Consider the following 18360-nt stretch of genomic DNA (forward strand, 5'->3'; position numbering starts at 1 on the left):
TGCTGGACTCCCCTTGGAGGGGGAAGATGGAGAAGATCTGTTTATCGTGGAGGGGCAAAGGGCATCAATTTAAAACAGAGATGCAGAAAGATTTCTTCAGCCAGGGTCTGTAGAACATGTGGCTACGGGCGGCCGCAGAAGTGAGGTCATTGGGTGTATTTAAGGAAGAGACCAACAGGTATCTGATGAGTCAGTGCATCAAAGGTTACAGGGAGAAACCGGTGAGTGGGGCTGAGTAGGAGGATGGATCAGCTCGTACGCCTGAGATTGTCTGATCTCGAGAGCTAAGCAGTACCTGGGAAGGGAGAACACCTGGGAGCACTAGGTGCTGTAGGTTACTGTGAGGAGTGCTGGACAAAGTGATCACTCTGCCTTCCCTATGGTGGACAAAAGTTAAAGAATTTCATGTATGTTACTTTCTAAACGTAGCATTAGGTGACAATAATGAAACCTTTAATTTGATATCTTGTGATCTTGTGAATAGAGGGGTCATCTCTCTGAATGGAGAGGTCAGCTCTTGGACAGTACTCGTTGGGGTACAGAAGGATGGAGGGGGGGGGAACCTCGTAGAGACATTTCGAACGCTGAATGGAGTCGATATGGCGAGGATGTTTCCCACTGTCGGGGAGTGCAGGACAAGTGGGCACAACTTCAGGATAAAAGGGCATCAATTTAAACAGATGCGGAGATGTTTATTCAGCCAGAGGGTCATGAGTCTGTAGAACATGTGACCACAGCCGGCTGTGGAAGCAAGGTCGTTGGGTGTATTTAAGGCAGGAACCGACAGGTATTGGTGAGTCAGGGGATCAAGGGTTACGGGGAGAAAGACAGGGAGTGGGGCTGGGTGGAAGGACGGATCAGCTCATAATTAGAATGGCGGGGCAGACCTGACGGGCCTCCTTCTGCTCCTATATCCTGTGAGGGTCACCAGGCCGACAAAGGAAATCTTTCCCCACTTTCCCGCTGGGATGGGGAGCAGGATCATGGGACCTGGTGCGGATGGAGTTTGGATCCCTGCCATCCGTTCAAAACGGAAAAGCCAAAGTTAAGGAAGGGGTGGAAATGTCCCAGACAGAAGAGGAACAAGAAGAAAAGAGCACCTTCACAGAGCAAGCTGGGAGATGGTATCAAAAAAATCTACCAACTGTTTTGGAAAGGTGAAATGGCCTGCTCTTAATTAATCGTTAGTTCCAGTACAACAAGCTTGGAAAGCTGAATGGCCTCCCCTATCCCCCTATAAATACGGAATGACAGGCTGAATAATCCCCTGTTCCTGGGTTTAATCTGAAGCAACCAAAACCTTCCCCTTGTTTAGGGATAAAATTCCTCAAGCAAATCTTTGGAACTTCCAAATGACTCAGTCTCAGCAACTTCCCAGATGTTTTTGATTTTAAAATGTCTTTTTTTTCTAAGTGCTCCTGTAAGCCTGGAATCAAACTTGAACTGTAATTCCCACCTCGTTCTGGACTTTCCCACTGGAGGGAGCCCAATTTTCCCTGTCAACCTCTGTACTGCTTTAAACATCTCCTTCGCTTCACCCTGCGAGAACCACGAGCTCGGGTAACTGTTAGCCCTGGTAACATTCTTGCCTCCACACTGCGCCCAGTCAAGCTAACACATCCTTCCCAAGATGCAAGGGCAGGAGGAACAAAGACAGTGTCAGTGAGGCTGCAGGGAAAATGCCCCAGGTCAAGCACTGACAGAATGCATCATTCATCTTAATGAACTCCAGGTTAAAAGCAAAATCCTTGCGGTTATGAGTGGGAGGCAGTCCATCATCACTGGTATTGGGGGTAATTTTGAGTTTACTGCTCAGTTAGAAACTACAGCACAGAAATAGGCTCTTCTCGTCTGTGCTGAACCATTATTCTGCTGAGTCCTGCTGACCAGCACCCAGTCTGTACCCCTCCCATCCATGTATCTATCAAAATTCTTCTTCAACGTTAAAATTGAGCCCACATTCACCAGTTCAACTGGCAACTCGTTCCACACCCCCACCACTCTGTGTAAAGAAATTCCCAGAACCTTTTTCCCTTCCCTTATCCCATGTCCTCTGGTTTGTATCTCACCCACCATCAGTGGAAAAAATCAACCTACATTTACTCTGTCTCTCCCCCTCATAATTTTAAAAATCTCGATCAAATCTCCTACGCTCCAGAGAATAAAGTCCGTACCTGTTTAACCTTTCCCTGTAACTCAGTTCCTGAAGTCCGGGCAATAACCTAGTAAATCTTCTCTGCACTCTTTCTATCTTATTGATAGCTTTCCTGTAGTTCGGTGACCAAAACTGCAAATAATATTCCAAATTTGACCTCACCAATGTCTTATACAACTTTACCATAACATCCCACCTCCTGTACTCAATACTTTGATTTAAGAAGGCCAAAGTGCTGAGGGGGGGGGGGGGGGTGGCTTGGGAGGAGGGAGGGGGGGGGGAGAAAAAGTCACTGTATATGTGTGAAAAAGAAAAAGTGTTTATCATGGCTAATGTGATTTATGGTGTGAAAAATAAAAAATTTTTAAAAAACAAAAAAAAACAGGAAGGCCAAAGTGCCAAAAGCTCTCTTTACAACCCTGTCCACCTGTGACGCCATTTTCAGGGAATTATGTATCTGTATTCCCAGATCCCTCTGTTCTACCCTACTCCTCAGTGCCCAACTATTTACCTTATTCATGTCCATTTCTGCCGGACCAGCTCTGAACATCCTTCCCAAGCCATTTCTGCCAGTCAGCCTGGATAAACCCACAGGCTACTCACGTGCATGGTTGTCTGCCAGTCCATTGAGGTTGCTGGAAATGTCCCGTCTCCGGTACAGACACACGACCTTGGCTTCTACATTCCCACTGCCGGTCTGCTTAAAACAAAACCAGAAAATCACGTCCAGTTTGCCACGCCGGCAAGTCACGAGACGTTGGACGCAGCCTCCCTACATGATCTAGCCTGACGCCCTCCCCCCCAGTCCCCGATGGCCATCCTCTGCATCCGTGGAGTGAGACACAAAAGCCTGCCGTTGCTGTGATTGCAATAACAACACAGAAATGCTGGAGGAACTCAGCTGGTCTCACAGCGTCCATAGGAGGGAAAGATACGTTACCGACAGCTAAACTGGAGGGGAGAATTTGGGAGATGCTCCCAAAACAATATGGAATTAAAAAGCACGGAAGGAGTCTGAACTGCCTGAAAGCTCCAATCTGTGCTGGCTGCAAGAACCCTTGGAGAAGACAATCCCTTGCTTCAGCTCCACAAGATTATGGGTCATCAATATTGAAATTTTTGACCTACAGCACGGTAACAGGCCCTTCTGGCCCACGGGCCCGAGCCACCCAAATACAACCCCTGTACGTTTTTGGAGGGGGGAAGGAGACCAGAACCCCCTGGGTGAGGACCACAAGGGGAGAACATGCAAACTCCTTACAGTCAGTCCAGATTTGAAGCCGGTCACTACAATAGCATCGTGCTAACCGTGCTCCCCACACGCACCACCATGGCCCACGCAGGTCATCCACTGGCTGCTACAGGTTAGGGTCAAAGATCAAGAGCTGTCCTTTACTCGGAATGCTACAAGGCTTTCCAACAACGAGAGTGGGAAGCAGGAATGAATGGCAGCAGCAAGACCAATTAACTTTCCTCCCTGTGTGGACGGGAAATGAAAGTCAGGCAGCAAGTCGCTGGGAGTGGCGTGCAGTGGGACTGCAAGCAGAGGGGCCATGTACAAAATGGTCTTTAGTCAACACTGCAGCTGTAAGGAACTGGGGAACAAGTCCACCCTTTGAGGCCAAGGGGTGACCTGTTACAGTTAGAACATATCAGTACAGCACAGGCCCTTCGGCCCATGATGCTGTGCCAACCCATATATACCTACCAAAAAGAATCCAAAACCCTCCCTTACCCCGTAACCCTCTATTTTTCTTCCATCCATGTGCCTGTCGAAGAGCTCTTAAATGCCCCTAATGTTCCAGGCTCCACCACCATCAAGGCATTCCAAGCCCCCACAACTCTCTGTGTCAAGACTTAACCTGACGTCTCCCCTAAACGTCCCTCCCTTCACTTTTTACAGACGCCCTCTGGTGTTCGCTGATCCCGCCCAGGGAAACAGGCGCTGGCCGTCCATCTTGTCTGTGCCTCTCAGAATCTTGTAGACCTCTATCATGTCTCCTCTCATCCTTCTTCGTTCCAAAGAGAAAAGTCCCAGCTCTGCTAACCTTGCCTCATAAGACTTGTTTCCCAATACAGGTAACATCCTGGTAAATCTTCTCTGCCCCCTCTCCATAGCTTCCACATCCTCCCTGTAATGAGGTGACCAGAACTGAACACAATACACCAAGTGGGGTCTCACCAGAGATTTGTAGAGCTGCAACATGACCTCTTGACTCTATAACTCAATCCTGTGACTAATGAAGCCCAGCGTCCCATAGGACTTCAATCCTGTCTGTCTAAATTAAATTTTAAAAATTAAATTGAATCCCTCCACACCCCAGGATCACAGAGGACTGAGCTAATGGCTTACCCGCTTATGAGGTGAACCAGTGAATGAGATATACAGTATGGAAACAGGCCCTTTTGCTCGAGACCCGCGCTGCCCAATTACACCCATATGACCTATAACCCCTGCTACTTTTTAAAGGGAGGGAGAAAACTGGAGCCCCTGGGGAAAACCCACGCAGACATGGGGAGAGCATGCAAACTCATCATAGACAGCGCAGGATTCGAACCCTGGTCCCGATCGCAGGTGTTCTCACACTGATATATTAACCATTATGCTAAATTCCAGCACCTCTGCTGGCTCCTTGTTCCACACACCCTCTGTGGGAAGTCACCCCTCAGGCCCCTTTCGAATCATCCCTCTCACCTCAGATCTACCCCCCCCCACCAAAATCTGGAAAAAGGGACGTGGCTATTTACTTTATCCATGCCCTTTGTGAATTTATATTTCAAAATTAATAAAAAAGGGTGAAAATAAAATCAAGCAACAGTTTTTTGAATATTCTGGGAAAAGGGACGTGGCTATTTACTTTATCCACGCCCTTTGTGAATTTATATTTCAAAATTAATAAAAAAGGGTGAAAATAAAATCAAGCAACAGTTTTTTGAATATTTGTTAAAATAAACCTGAATGATGTGAATGGTCTTTGGTGCTTGGGAAGTGGAATGATTAACAGCATCAATGGCGGATGCTCTGGTCTAACGGTAGGCCTGAACTGTAACCACATGATTACACCGACATTTCCACTCTGCCACCCAAAATCAGTGCGAGAACATGGCCGTAAACAGTAGGAGCTGTTCTTGTGTCAAATGGGTTAGGAAACGCCCCAGACTCTTTCACACAGAACCCCTCACAGCTGGAAAAGACAGAGGGCCTTTTGTTCCATTGGCCTTGAGTGGATTTAAAAACAAGTCCTTTTACTAGTGTTTGGTGTTTGGGTGGGTTGGTGGAATTCCCAAAAGAATTCAATTTCTACGAAGACTTTGGCTGCCGCAGGGGGCCTAAAGTGTTTCATAGATGATGCACTAGCTTTCTCAAAAAGCAGCCACTTCCATGCATACCGTAAACTCCGACAAATACTAGTGGATTTAAACAAGAGAGCCTGCAGATGTTGGGGTCGAGTGCAGTGCACAAACATGCCGGAGAAACCCAGCAGGTCATGTAGCGTCCAAGGGAAGTTGGGGGGGGGGGGGGGGGTGGGCAGCGTTTCGGGCTTGGACCCCTCATCTGGTGTAAGGAGACTGGACGCAGACCGGGAGGTCGTGTCATTGAGCAGCATTGCTCTGTCCGCTGCAACAGCAGGGACCTCCCAGTGGCCATCCCATTTCAATTCCACACCCCACTCCCACACTGTCGTGCCAGTCCGCGACCTTGAGTACTGCCAAATTAAGGCTCCCCACAAATCAGAGGAACAACACCTATTATTCCATCTTGACACCCCCCTACCAGCTGCCATTAACATCGACCTCCAGTTTCCATTGAGACACCCTCTTTCCCTAAACTTTTCCTTTCCTCCAGCTCCCCACTCCTTCCTTCGACCTATCAGAGAATTACCCTCAGACCTCTCCCCATAGATCATTATAGCACAGGAACAGGCCTTTCTAGTCTGCAGCAAACAATTGTTCTCCCTAGTCCCATTGACCTGAATCCAGCCTGTACCCCTCCCACCCAAATTCTTCTTCAATGTTAAAATCGAGTCCGCATTCACCACTTCAGCTCGTCCCACACTCCCACCGCTCTCTGTGTGAAGAGGTTCCCCCTAAACTTTTCCCCTTTCACCCTTAACCCATCTCCTCCAGTTTGTATCATATCTCACCCACTCTCAATCCAAAAAGCCAAGAATCAACAGACTCTGGCATAGTTCTGGAGGATTGGAAGGTCGCAAGTATAGTTCTGCTGTTGAAGAAAGGAGGGAGAGAGATAAAAAAGGAAACTATAGGCCTATTAGTCTGACGTCAGTAGTTGGGAAGTTATTGAAGTCGATCCTTAAGGACAAAGTTATTAAATACCTCGAAGTGAATGGCACGATAGGTCCAAGCCAGCATGGGTTCATGAAGGGAAGATCCTCCTGACCAACCTATTGGAATTGTTTGAGGAAATCTCAGGTAGGACAAGGGAGAGGCTGTGGATGTTACGTATTTAGATTTTCAAAAGGCCTTCGATAAGGTGCTGCACAAGAGGCTGCTTTTAATAAGATGAGAGGCCATGGAATTACAGGATTGGGTGATAGACAGCAGAGAGTGGGAATAAAGGGATCCTGTTCTGGTTGGTTGCTGGTTACTAATGGTGTTCCACAGAACTCAGTGTATATTGATGATTTAAATTATGGAATGAATGGTTTTGTGGCCAAGTTTGCAGATGACACTAAGATAGGGGGTGGAGTAGGAAGTGTTGAAGAAACCGAAAGTTTAGGAGAATGGGCAAAGAAATGGTGGATGAGATATAATGTCGAGAAAAGTACATTTGTAGATTTTGGAAGAGGAAATAAAACAGGTACATTATTCTTTGGAGGGGGAGAAAATTCAAAATTTGGAAGTGCAAAGGGACTTGTGCAGGTTACCCACCAGGTTGGATCGGCAGTAAAGAAAGGAAATGCTAAGTTGGCTTTCATTTCAAAGGGAATAGTATATAAGAGGTGTTGATGAGGCTCTTTGGGGCACTGGCGAGACCTCATTTGGAGAACTGTGTGCAGTTTTGGGCCATTTACCTTAGAAGGGATGTAATGATGTTGGAGATTTACCAGGATGATTCCTGGAAATGCAAAGGCTAACATATGAGGAGTGTTTAGCGGCTCTTGGTCTGTACTCACTGGCGTATAGGAGAACGAGAGGGGATCTCATAGAAACATTTCAAATGCTGAAAGGATTGGACGGGGTCAACGTGAACAAGATGTTGCCCTTGGTGGGTGAATCCAGGACAAAAGGGCACAGTCTTAGAATGAGCAGGAACCCATTTAAAACAGATACGAGCAGAAATTTCTTTAGCCAGAGGGTCGTGGATTTGTTGCCATATACAGCTGTGGAGGCTCGATCTTTTGGGAAGTTTAAAGGGGAGATTAATAGGTATCTAATTAGTCAGGGTATCAAGGAATATGGGGAAAAGGCTGGAACTTGGAACTAGATGTGAGAACGGTTTAGCTTAGGGTGGTTGTGGAGCAGACCTGATGGACCGAATGGCCTGCTTCTGTTCCTTTTTCTTGTGATCTTACATTTACTCTGTCTATCCCCTCATAATTTTAAACACCTCGATCAAATCTCCTCTCACACAATTCTCCAAATTTGGCCTCACCAATGTTTTGTACAACTTTACCATAACATCCCAACTCTTGTACTCAATACTTTGATTTATGAAGGCCAATATGCCAAAAGCTCTCTCTACAAACCTGTCCACCTGTGACGCTACTTTCAGGGAATTATGTATCAATGTTCCCAGATCCCTCTGTTCTACCACACTCCTCAGTGCCCAACCGTTCACCGTGTACATCCTTTCTTGGTTTGTCCTTCCAAAATGCAACACCTCACACTTGTCTGGATTAAACTCCATCGGCCATTTTCCACCCCATTTTTCCAGCTGGTCCAGATCCCTCTACAAGCTTTGAAAACCTTCTTCGCCATCCACAATGCCTCCAATCTTAGACTCATCTGCAAACGCTGATCCAATTCACCACATTACTATCCAGATCATTGATCTAGATGACAAGCAACAATAGTCCCAGCACTGATCCCTGAGCCACACCACTCGTCACCGGCCTCCAGTCTGAGAAGCTACTTTCTGGTTTCTCCCATCCAGCCACCTGTTAATTCAGTTCACTACCTCACCATGAATACCTAGCGTCTGAACCTTCCTGACTAACCTCCCATGTGGGACCTTGTCAAAGGCTTTACTGGACTCCATATAGACAAAATCCACAGCCTTTCCCTCATCTACCTTCCTGGTAACCTCCTCAAAAAAATTCTATAAGATTGGTTAAACACCACCTACCATGCACAAAGCCATGCTGATTATACCTAATCAGTCCCTGGCTATTCAAATAATTGTATATCTGATCTCTTAGAACACCTTCAAGTAATTTACCTCCTACTGAAGTCAGGCTCACCGGCCTATAATTTCTAGGGTTACTTATGGGGCTTTTATTAAACAACTCCTGTCATTTCTCAGTTTCTTTCTCTTCTACCCTCCCACCTGTGTCCATCTATGACCTCTTACCTGTTACTCTGTGCTCTTCACCCTGCCCCTTCCTCCTCTCCTCTCCTGCTCCCACTTTTCTATTCAGTGCCTGGCCTGTTTTTGCTTCTCCCTGACGAAGGCTACCCTTTACGTCCTCTCAATGCTGTATGACCTGCTGAGCTTCTGCTGAACTTTTGTGTTCCGTGAATACTCATGCATATCTGTTCATGGTAAAATTGACCAAGGAATGAGTATAGACTTCAATAAGACAGGGCAACTCCCTTGTTTTGCCCAACAGGACATTGTGAGATTGTTTACATTTTCTGAGGTTGGTTTAATTTCACAGAGTGCACTGTACCAGCAACCTCAACTGCAAATTTCTTCTTCTCCCAAGGCCTAATCCAGGAAAATAAAATCCGAAACTTCAGTGTGGGAGTAGAGAGTTCAGGGCTAAGTTTTGACGTGCCCCTTGAGAGGCAAGCGGTCCCTGCTACGTGCTAACATGTGAATTTAATTGACAGCTGATTTTGAGATGGCAGTAAGCAAGGATTGCAAGGCACAAACGGGTCAAGGGAAGCAAAAAGGATATAACCAACATTCCTGACTAGTCATACCCTTGTCAAGGTATGAGCACAAAGCAGACAGGAGCTGGAATAACAAGCTGGGGAGGAGGGAAGAAGTGGCCGGGAGAGGAGCACAGGCCCACAGGCAAACAGCCATAGGTGGGAGAACAGAAGAGCAGTGATAGGGGAAAGGATAGCTCTCTGAATGGAGGGGGAGGGGGAGGGGAGCTGGAGGAGAGGGATAGCGAAAGAGGGATGGGGTGGGGGGGCGGGGTTTAACAGAACCTGGAAAAGTCGATGTTCGTGCCATCTGGTTGGAGAGAATATGTAGCCAAAGGGATAAGATTGTTTACCAGCCATCTTGTGCTCGGGTGGCACGGTTAGCAAAAAACTGTTACAGTGACCAGGACCACAGTTTGAATCTGGCTCTGACTGTAAGGAGTTTGTACGTTCTCCCTGTGTCTGTGTGGGTTTCCTCCGGGTGCCCCAGTTTCCTCCCACCCTCTAAAAATGAACTGGGGTTGTAGGCTAATTGGGCGGCATGGGCTCGTGGGCTGGAAGGGCTTGTTACCATGTTGTATGTCTACGTTTAAATTTAAGAATGGTGAAGGGGAGGGTGGAGAGAAATAAAAATCAGTCACAGTTGCAAATTGCTCTGAAGTAAACAGCCATCGGGGCTTTGCATATCAGTCCCAGAATTTGTAAAGCCTGTACCTTATTTAGTTCCTCTATCCTTCGGATAAGGTAAGGATTACTTGAGGAGTTTTCAAAGTAAACATAATCTGAAAGAGAAGACAGAGGGACAAGGTCAGAAACACGTACTTTAACGAGAGTAGGCTCTATGACTGGGGAGAGCGCGACTGCTCCTCGGATGGCCAGCACAGTCACCGTGCGCACGGAGGCGCTGATGGACGGCACAGAGCCACTCTTGGCACCGGATCACCATCCACCCACCGTTGACCCAGTGCCTCCCAGTGTGCCAGGAAGCCGCAAGGAAAGCATCTGATTTGCCTGTTACGCTGCAATGCCAGCAACCCGGTTTAGTCAAGTTTACAGTCATCTGATTGTATAAGTACAACCCAACGAAACAGCGTTCTCTGGTCCTTGTGGCAAAACACATAGACACACAATCAGACACAACACACATGCAAGACAAGTATTTCAGCGATACAAATAAATATTATTCCATGAATATGAGGGTCTCAGAGGGTGAGTGTGAGCGGTTCCTTTGGTCATTCAGCATTCTCACTGCCCATGGGCAGAAGCTGATCCTCAGCCTGGTGGTGCTGTATCTCTTCTCCCGACGGGAGCAGCTGAAAGATGCTGTGTGCGGGGTGGAAGGGGTCCTCAATAGTCACGGATAATATTGTTTCTTTGCTTTAACTATGTGGTTTTCTGTGAACTTTTGCAAACTAGAAAGGCCCTGGAGAGTGTGTTCCCCCTCCCCCTCCCCCTTCCCCCGCCCACGGGGCTTCTGCATAGAATGCAAACTCATTGGGAGCCTGGAGACGAATCCACGGACACTCAGTCTCTCTCTCTCTCTGTGAAGGGACTCTCTTCTGCTTCTGTTTCTCCAATGGTCAGGGGCGCTGGGCAACGCTCACGGCGACACAGTTTGTCTCACAGCAGGCTCATGTATATTACATTTTTCATGTATTATTACGTGACAATAAAAGGGACCTGAGTCCGGGGAAAGTAAACGTTTTGAGTCGGGGCCCTTTGAAGTGGGAAGGGGTGATGCACTTTAGTCTCATTAAAGGGTCCTGACAATAAACATTGACAAACCATGACCGTCCGTCCCTGCAGCAGCTCATCGACATTCCACTTACCTACCCTTGAAATCCATGATGCAGAAGCAGTCGGCCAATCGGCCCGTCGGGTCTGCCCCGCCATTCTAATCATGAGCTGATCCATCCTCCCACTCAGCCCCACTCCCTGGCTTTCTTCCCATAACCCTTGATACACTGATTGATCAAATCCCTGCCTTAAATACCCACAATGTCCTCATTTCCACTGCCGCCAGTGGCCACATGTTCCACAGACTCACGACCCTCTGGCTCTGTTTTAAATTGACGTCCTTTGTGCCCCCTTGCCCAAGACTCCCCGACTGAGGGAAACATCCTCGCCACATCGACTCTGCCCAGGACTTTCAGCGTTTGATGAGGTCTTCCCTCCAACGAGTCCAGTCCAAGAGCCGACAGTCATTCCTCACACGCTAACCCTTTCATTCCTGCTTGGGTGGCAAGGTAAGTGTAGCGATTAGCATAACATCTTTTCAGGGCCAGAGATCAGGAGCGGGATTTGAATCCCGTGCCGTCTATAAGGACTTTGTACATTCTCTGCGCGTTTTCCCTGGGGACTCCTTCAAAACATACAGGGGGTTATAGATCAATTGGGTGCAAATTGGGCCAATGTGGCCTGTTACCTTGCTACATGGCAATTTAAAAATAAAATCTCAGAACTTGATCAGTTTTAAAATTCTTCCCTTCGCTTTCAGAACCCTCGTTGGCCTTGATTATTTCTCCCATTCCTTCACTATACCACCGCCTCAAATCCAGGATTCACTCTCTAAATCTCCCCACTGCTCAGCCCCAAAGCTGCTCAGTGACTAAACCTATCAGGCAAAGGAAAACCTCAAAATATTCCAGAGGAACTCAGCCCATCTCACAGTGTCCATGGAAGGTGAAGACGTTTTGAGCCGGAGCCCTTCATCAAGGTAGAAGCAGGTGTCATGTCAAGCTGAAGGCGCTTTGGAAATGCGGGCAATTGTTGTTGACCAGAGGAAAGGAGCCCATGCTTCAAGTACAGCCCTTAGGAGTTGCCTATTTGATGATGGGCCCACAACCTCTCGTCCACACCCAACTCCGCAAACACTGACGAAGGGAGGTGTCATCTGATTCAGTCAGGGACCGACTTGCTTTCTTGGGAACGTCAAGGCCAGAGATGTTGCCCCGTGAAGATCAGTTAATCCCGAAAACTCATCATCAGTCCACTCTCAAGCTTCTTTACACAAATCATCAGCTGAGCTCTTCGTGGCATTAAGACATTTACCTTTTCTAAGGTGGCCACTTAATTTAACACCACCGGCTCTCTCTCCCGTCCTGGGCTGTAATCTACCCATCAACCACCATCACGAGGAAACAGATTTTAAACTTAGGCATACAATGCAGCACAGTAACAGGCCCTTTCGGCTCATGAGTCCGTGCCACCCAATTACCCCCGAATGACTACATCCCATTTTTAAATGGTGGGAGGAAACCGGAGCCCCTAGGAAAACCCATAAAGACGGGGAGAACAGACAGAGTAGGACTCAAAGCCCAGTTCCCATCGCTGGCGCTGTAAAGGCGTTGCGATAACCGCTACGCCAACCGTGCCGACCTCCTCATTATGATCGGTAGCCCATTCTGATTTGAAGGTGCTAGTCCACCATTTTGGCGGCACAGTTGACATAGCAGTTACAACACCAGTGATCGGGACCAGACCAGGATTCGAGTCCCGCGCCATCTGTAAGGAGTTTGTACGTTCTCCCCGGGTCTGCGCAGGTTTTCCCCGGGGGGGGTCTAATTTCCTCCATGTACTGGGGTTATCGGTTAATGGGGTGCAAATTGAGTGTCACGGACTTGTGGACTGAAATGGCCTGTTACCCTGCTGTATTATATGTCAAAATGTCTAACCTCAAAAGACTTAACTGACTGTATTTCAAACGTTTCTGATGTCACAGATAATCAATCAGTGATGTTGGCTTAGGGATAAAGATAGGTTCAAGGGCATCCAGCGGAACTCCCTCACACCTCCACTAATAGTGGCCACGGATCCTTTATCCTCTCTGCAGAGCTCAATGGAGAACTCGATTCAATCACACTCCTGAAAGAGGGAACCTCCTCTGACAGGCAGTGAGCTTTGGGTGACCTGGCTGCTGGCGACTTGAGATCAAAGGTCTCGCACCAACCAGGTGGTGGGCTGCTGGAGACTGGCTCATGGGCACCTGGTATCAGAGCCGGGATTCAAGGGGCGCTGAGGGCAAGGAGGGTTCCCGAAGGAGCCTGGGGGGCTGTAGGCTTCCTGATTGCATTGGAAGTTCGGACCTGGAGCTCGGGCAGCCGATGGATCGAACAGGAGGCTGCGGAAGGCGAATCCATGGACATTCAGTGTCTCTGGAGGACTCCCTTTTGTCTCCCTTTCTCGGACAGTAAATAGCAAATCTTCGTCTGCCTTATGACTGTCTAAATGCAATTTCAGGTAACGAAGCAAAAACTGAATATTACATGACAATAAATAATATTTGACCAGGTATCTGACATGCATGCCATTAGAAATGTCTCCCCAACACAGGCAGGTGGAAGCTTCAACCTGGATAAAAGTTTCTGGAATACACCTTGAAGTGAAGTAAGGCTAACACATTTACATAAACATTTACAGGTAGACCCCGGAAAAACTTAATAGGCCATGGAGCATCCAATGGAGACCAACGTGCTGGTACATAGCAGTGTGAATGGGGTTGAAAACAAGGCTTTTACTTAAATGTGCTGTGGACCCGGGGTGGGGGTGGGGGGCAGGATTTAAACAACAATTGAAGTTGGACAACACAACCTGCAGAAATAGACCGTTTGGCACATCAAATCTGATCCACCATTCCATCATGAGCTGATCCATTCTCCCACCCAGCTTTCTCTCCATAGCCCTTGATCCAGTGGCTATTCAGATACCTATCAATCTCAGCTCCTGGCCTCCGCAGCCACCCGTGGCAGCAAATTCCAGAGGTTCACCGCTCTCTGGCTAAAGAAATTCCTCCGTATCTCTGTTTTAAATTGGCCCCCTCAATCCTAAAGTTGTGCCCTCTTGTCCTGAACTCCCCTATCATGGGAAACAACTTTGTCACATCTACTCTGTTCAGGCGTTTCAACATTTGAAATGCTTGTGTGAGGTTTTTCTTCTGAACTCCAAGGAGTACATTTCAAGAGCCGTCAAATGTCCCTCATATGCCAACCTTCAACACAGTCTGGTACGGGGACACTAATATCCCCTGAGCTTAAAGCTCTGTAAAAGGTAGTGGACACAGCCCAGGACATCACAGACAAAACCCTCCCCACCATCGAGAACATCTACAGGGAACACTGCCGTCGGGAGAGCAGCAGCGACCATCAAGGATCCACCCCACCCAGCACACGCTCTGTTCTCGCTGCTGCCATCAGGAAAGAGGTATTGGGGCCACAAGACTTGCACCACCAGGTTCAGGAACAGCTGCTCCCCCTCCATCAGACTCCTCAACGACGAACTCTTATTTAGGGACTCTTACTTTTGCACTTTATGGATTTTTTTTCCTCTCTGCATCGCAGTCAGTTTGTTTGTATTTCTTTATCTGTTTACCAGCCTGCAGGGTTGTATGTGATGTCACATAAGTACAATAAATCTGAAAACTCCTTAATTCCAGGAATCATTTACGTGAATCTTCTCTGAACCCTCTTTAATACCAGCACATTCATTCTTAAATGAGGAGCCCAATACAATACTCCACGTGAGGCCTCAGCAGTGCCTTATAAAGCCTCAACATCACATCCCTGTTCATGCATCCTATCTCTCTAGATATGAACGCCAACATTGCATTCGCCTTCTTCACCACTGACCCAACCTGAAGATTAACCTTTAGGGGATCCTGCACGAGGACTCCCAAGTCTCTCTGAATTTCGAATTTCTCCCCAACCAAATTACATTCTTCCCTTTTATTCCTTCTACTGTAAGTGCCCGACCTACACTTTCCAATGTTGCATTCACCCACCCAATTACTCAGAGGCATGAGAGACCGGAACCTGGAACAAAGAAAGCAATCAGCGGGAGGAACTGGGTGGGTGACGCAGAAATTGTGGAGGCAGAGGGTTGGTCAACATTTCGGGTCCAGGACTGGCGTGGGGTGGGGTGGGGGGGGGGGGTGGGTGCTGAAGCACAAGGGTCTCAACTCCACAGTATCTCCACAGATACTGGGTGACCTGCTAAGTGCCACCAGTTGCTCGTTCCTTCTGCATCCAATTACTCGGTTTAAATACACGCCATAAAGCCTCACAGACTGCATTCCAGACCCGCATTCCCATCAAATCTCAGACTAAACCACCCAGTCTGTGTCACAGTGTTCCACAGAACAGGCGTGCAAGGCTCTATGCACTCTGCTCCATTTTACTAACATTTCGATTTAAATTCTTTTTAAATGTAGACGTGCAGCACAGTAACAGGCTCTTTCAGCCCATGAGGCTGTGCTGCCCAAACACACCAATTAACCTACAACCCCTGTACGTTTTGTAGTGGGAGGAAAACTTCTTACGGATGTCAGATTCGAACCTGGGTCACCGACGCTGTAAGTGTTGGGCTAACAGTTACCACTTTCTCCTTCAGCCTCCAACCAACTTGCACCCCAGTCCACTTACAGAAAACTTCATCCCGTTTTGTAAAAATATCCGTCAACACCAGGTAAAACACCTCAGAATTCAACAATTCCGTCACAAAAAAAAAGCTGCAACTTCCGGCTGGTTCCTGGCCACAGCAAGAAGAAATGCCCAACTACAACTGGCCTCGAATTGACACCAGCACCCAGAGAGCCAGCTGGAGTATCTGGGCATGACTTTAAGGGCTCATTGCTACCTGGGCCGCAAGTTACTTGTAAGCAACGTGAGAGCAAATCTGCTGAGGTTGAGTGGAACCCGAGATCAGGGTTCGGCAGAATAAAGAGACCTAGCCTCACTGTAGGGGAGATTCAATCGAACGGAGGGCGGATTTTCCAGCAGCAGGAATGGCTGGTGACCCAAGAAGGACGAGTGATCATCACTGAGTTTTAGAGACCTGGGTCTGCAAGGAAATGGGAAGGATAGATGGCACATGCACCGAACGGCCTTTTTCTGTGCCTCACGGCCCCTGTAGGATTATATCTGATCTAATCATTGGCCTTAGCTTGACCTTGCTGCCCGATCGCCGCACCCTCCCAATGCCAGAGCCCTGACCTGGAAAGTATCAACTAACAGCAGCTCAAGGCTCCTCCTCTTGGGACACATTGTTTGTCAACGCTCACAGCCACATGTGCCTTCTGCTCGGGAACTGTGCTTTGGCAAAGAATTTCATATAGAGGCTGCCTCAAACAGCAGGGAAAATCCCAGTAAAGGAATCCACTTTCAGTGAATACAGCCCATAAGTCTCCAAATTAATTAATGGACATGGCACAGCAATGACCTGGATTAACAATCCAAAAAAACACACATTCACCCATCAATAGCATCGTGAAGAAAGCATGTCAGCGCCTCTACTTCCTCTGGAGTTTGCGGAGGTTCGGTATGAGCCCAGAAACCTTGGCAAACTTCTACAGAAGAGTGGTGGAAAGTGGGTTGACAGGCTGCATCAATACATCTGAGTGGAAAGGCCTGCAAAAGGTGGTGGAAACAGCCCAGGAAATCACGGGCAAAACCCTCCCCCACCATCGAGAACATCTATGGGGAAACGCTGCCTTCGGGAAAGAGATCTAGAGGCTACACGACTTGCACCGCCAGGTTCGGGAACAGCTGCTCCCCCTCCACTGTCAGACTCCTCGACGACAAACCCAATTATGGCTCTTACTTTGCACATTATTATTACTGAATATTTATTTTTCTCTGTATTGCAGTCTGTTTACATTTCTGTCCTTTGTATACGTATCTATTCTCGAGTACACAAATGTAACTCTGCCTGGCCCGCAGGGAAATGAATATCAGGGTTGTACGCCCTCTGACAATAAATCAGAACTTTGATTTTTATTCCATCTCACCATGCCACACATTCAGATTAATATTGGAATGCAAACAAAACTAGCTTGGCAATGACCTTGCAAAGACGACTGGGTTGCTATAAAGACTTATCTGGTTCCCCAATGTTCATCAGGGAAGGAAACGCAGGACTCCTACCCTTTCTGATATACAGTTCCAGATCCAGTTTAAATGGTCTAGAGCAGCCATTCTCAACCCTTTTTCTTTGGCTATGGCCCTCTTAGGACTCTGCTTAATGTTTATGACCCCCCCCCCCCCCCCCACTATATAGCAGCTGATGACCTCTTGCCCGTTTCCCTGTGCAGTCAGGTTTAGTTGGTTTCTTCTATACTTTTCTCATAAGGTATTTTTTTATGATTTCAGCCCCCTTAAGTGTGCTGGGGCCCCCCGCTGAGAATGGCCAGGGCTCTAGCAAGCCACGTGGTCTGCGAGCAACTGAAAGTGGGCAATAATTGCCAAAGACAGTCTAATCTGCAGTTGAATAAATATATGTTAAAAAAAAGATTCTGCTGGGGCCAAAGAGCAAATCGGAGAGATAAGCCGGAAAAGCGCCAGCAGTCCAAGTCTTGCCCGACTACAGGCACAGATCCGCTCACCCACTCCTCTGGAAATCAAGGAACAGTATTAGATGGAAAGGAACAACCAGAATCAGAATTTATTGTCGTAAGCAGGCCACAAAATTTGTGGTTTTGCGGAAGCATTTATAGAAACCACCTTACAAAATAAAAATAGTGCAAAAAAAAATCAAAGATTAATTAAGAGATAGAAAGTAATATAACATTTTTCATCTTTTACATTTAAATGCAGATGTACAGCACAGAAACAGGCCCTTCTGCCCCACAAGCCCATGCTGTCTAATTTACACCCAACTGACCTACAACCCCCGGTATGTTTTGAATGGTGGGAGGAAACTGAAGCCCCCGGGGAAAACCCACGCAGACAAAGGGACAACGTACAAACTCCTTACAGATAGCACAGGATTCGAACCCCAGTCCTGATCACCAGTGCTGCAACGGTGTGGCGCCAACCACCACACTTGTTCGACTTTCACACAAAAAACATTTCAGGCTATAAAACACCGAAGGCCGATGGAGGTGACAGGTATATGGCCAAGGGATTTATATTGGGGGTTTGGTGTCAGAGAATTGATCAGCTCTGATTACAGTGCAATCCATGAATGAGCCGAGAAATTCAGCAGGCCAGGCAACGTCCAGGGGAAGAAAGGGGATGAAGCCTGTGCCTTTCGTCAAGGGGTGGGCAAAAAAAACGGGCAGGCGCTTGAAATAAAAAGGTTGGAGGGAGGGAGGAGGAACGAAGGGGTAGGGAAGATGCACAGGCTAACAGGTCATCAGTGGCTACATCAGAGCA

General features: G+C 47.6%; 1 protein-coding gene across 3 annotated transcripts in view; it reads right to left on the reverse strand.

Moving 5' to 3' along the window:
• The window catches only part of mta2 (metastasis associated 1 family, member 2), a 78507-nt gene that overhangs the window by 49907 nt on the left and 10240 nt on the right, over nucleotides 1-18360 (reverse strand). For 2 of the 3 annotated variants that reach the window (XM_069894190.1, XM_069894188.1), the window contains exons 2-3: nucleotides 9929-9996; nucleotides 2759-2855 (exon numbers count right to left, since the gene is read on the reverse strand). In XM_069894190.1, the coding sequence (XP_069750291.1) occupies nucleotides 2759-2855; nucleotides 9929-9996 (165 nt within the window). The remainder of the gene's footprint in view (nucleotides 1-2758; nucleotides 2856-9928; nucleotides 9997-18360) is intronic. The other variant, XM_069894189.1, reaches the window with a different exon arrangement.

This window comes from Narcine bancroftii, chromosome 8 (genome assembly GCF_036971445.1).
Source record: "Narcine bancroftii isolate sNarBan1 chromosome 8, sNarBan1.hap1, whole genome shotgun sequence".
NCBI lineage: Eukaryota > Metazoa > Chordata > Chondrichthyes > Torpediniformes > Narcinidae > Narcine > Narcine bancroftii.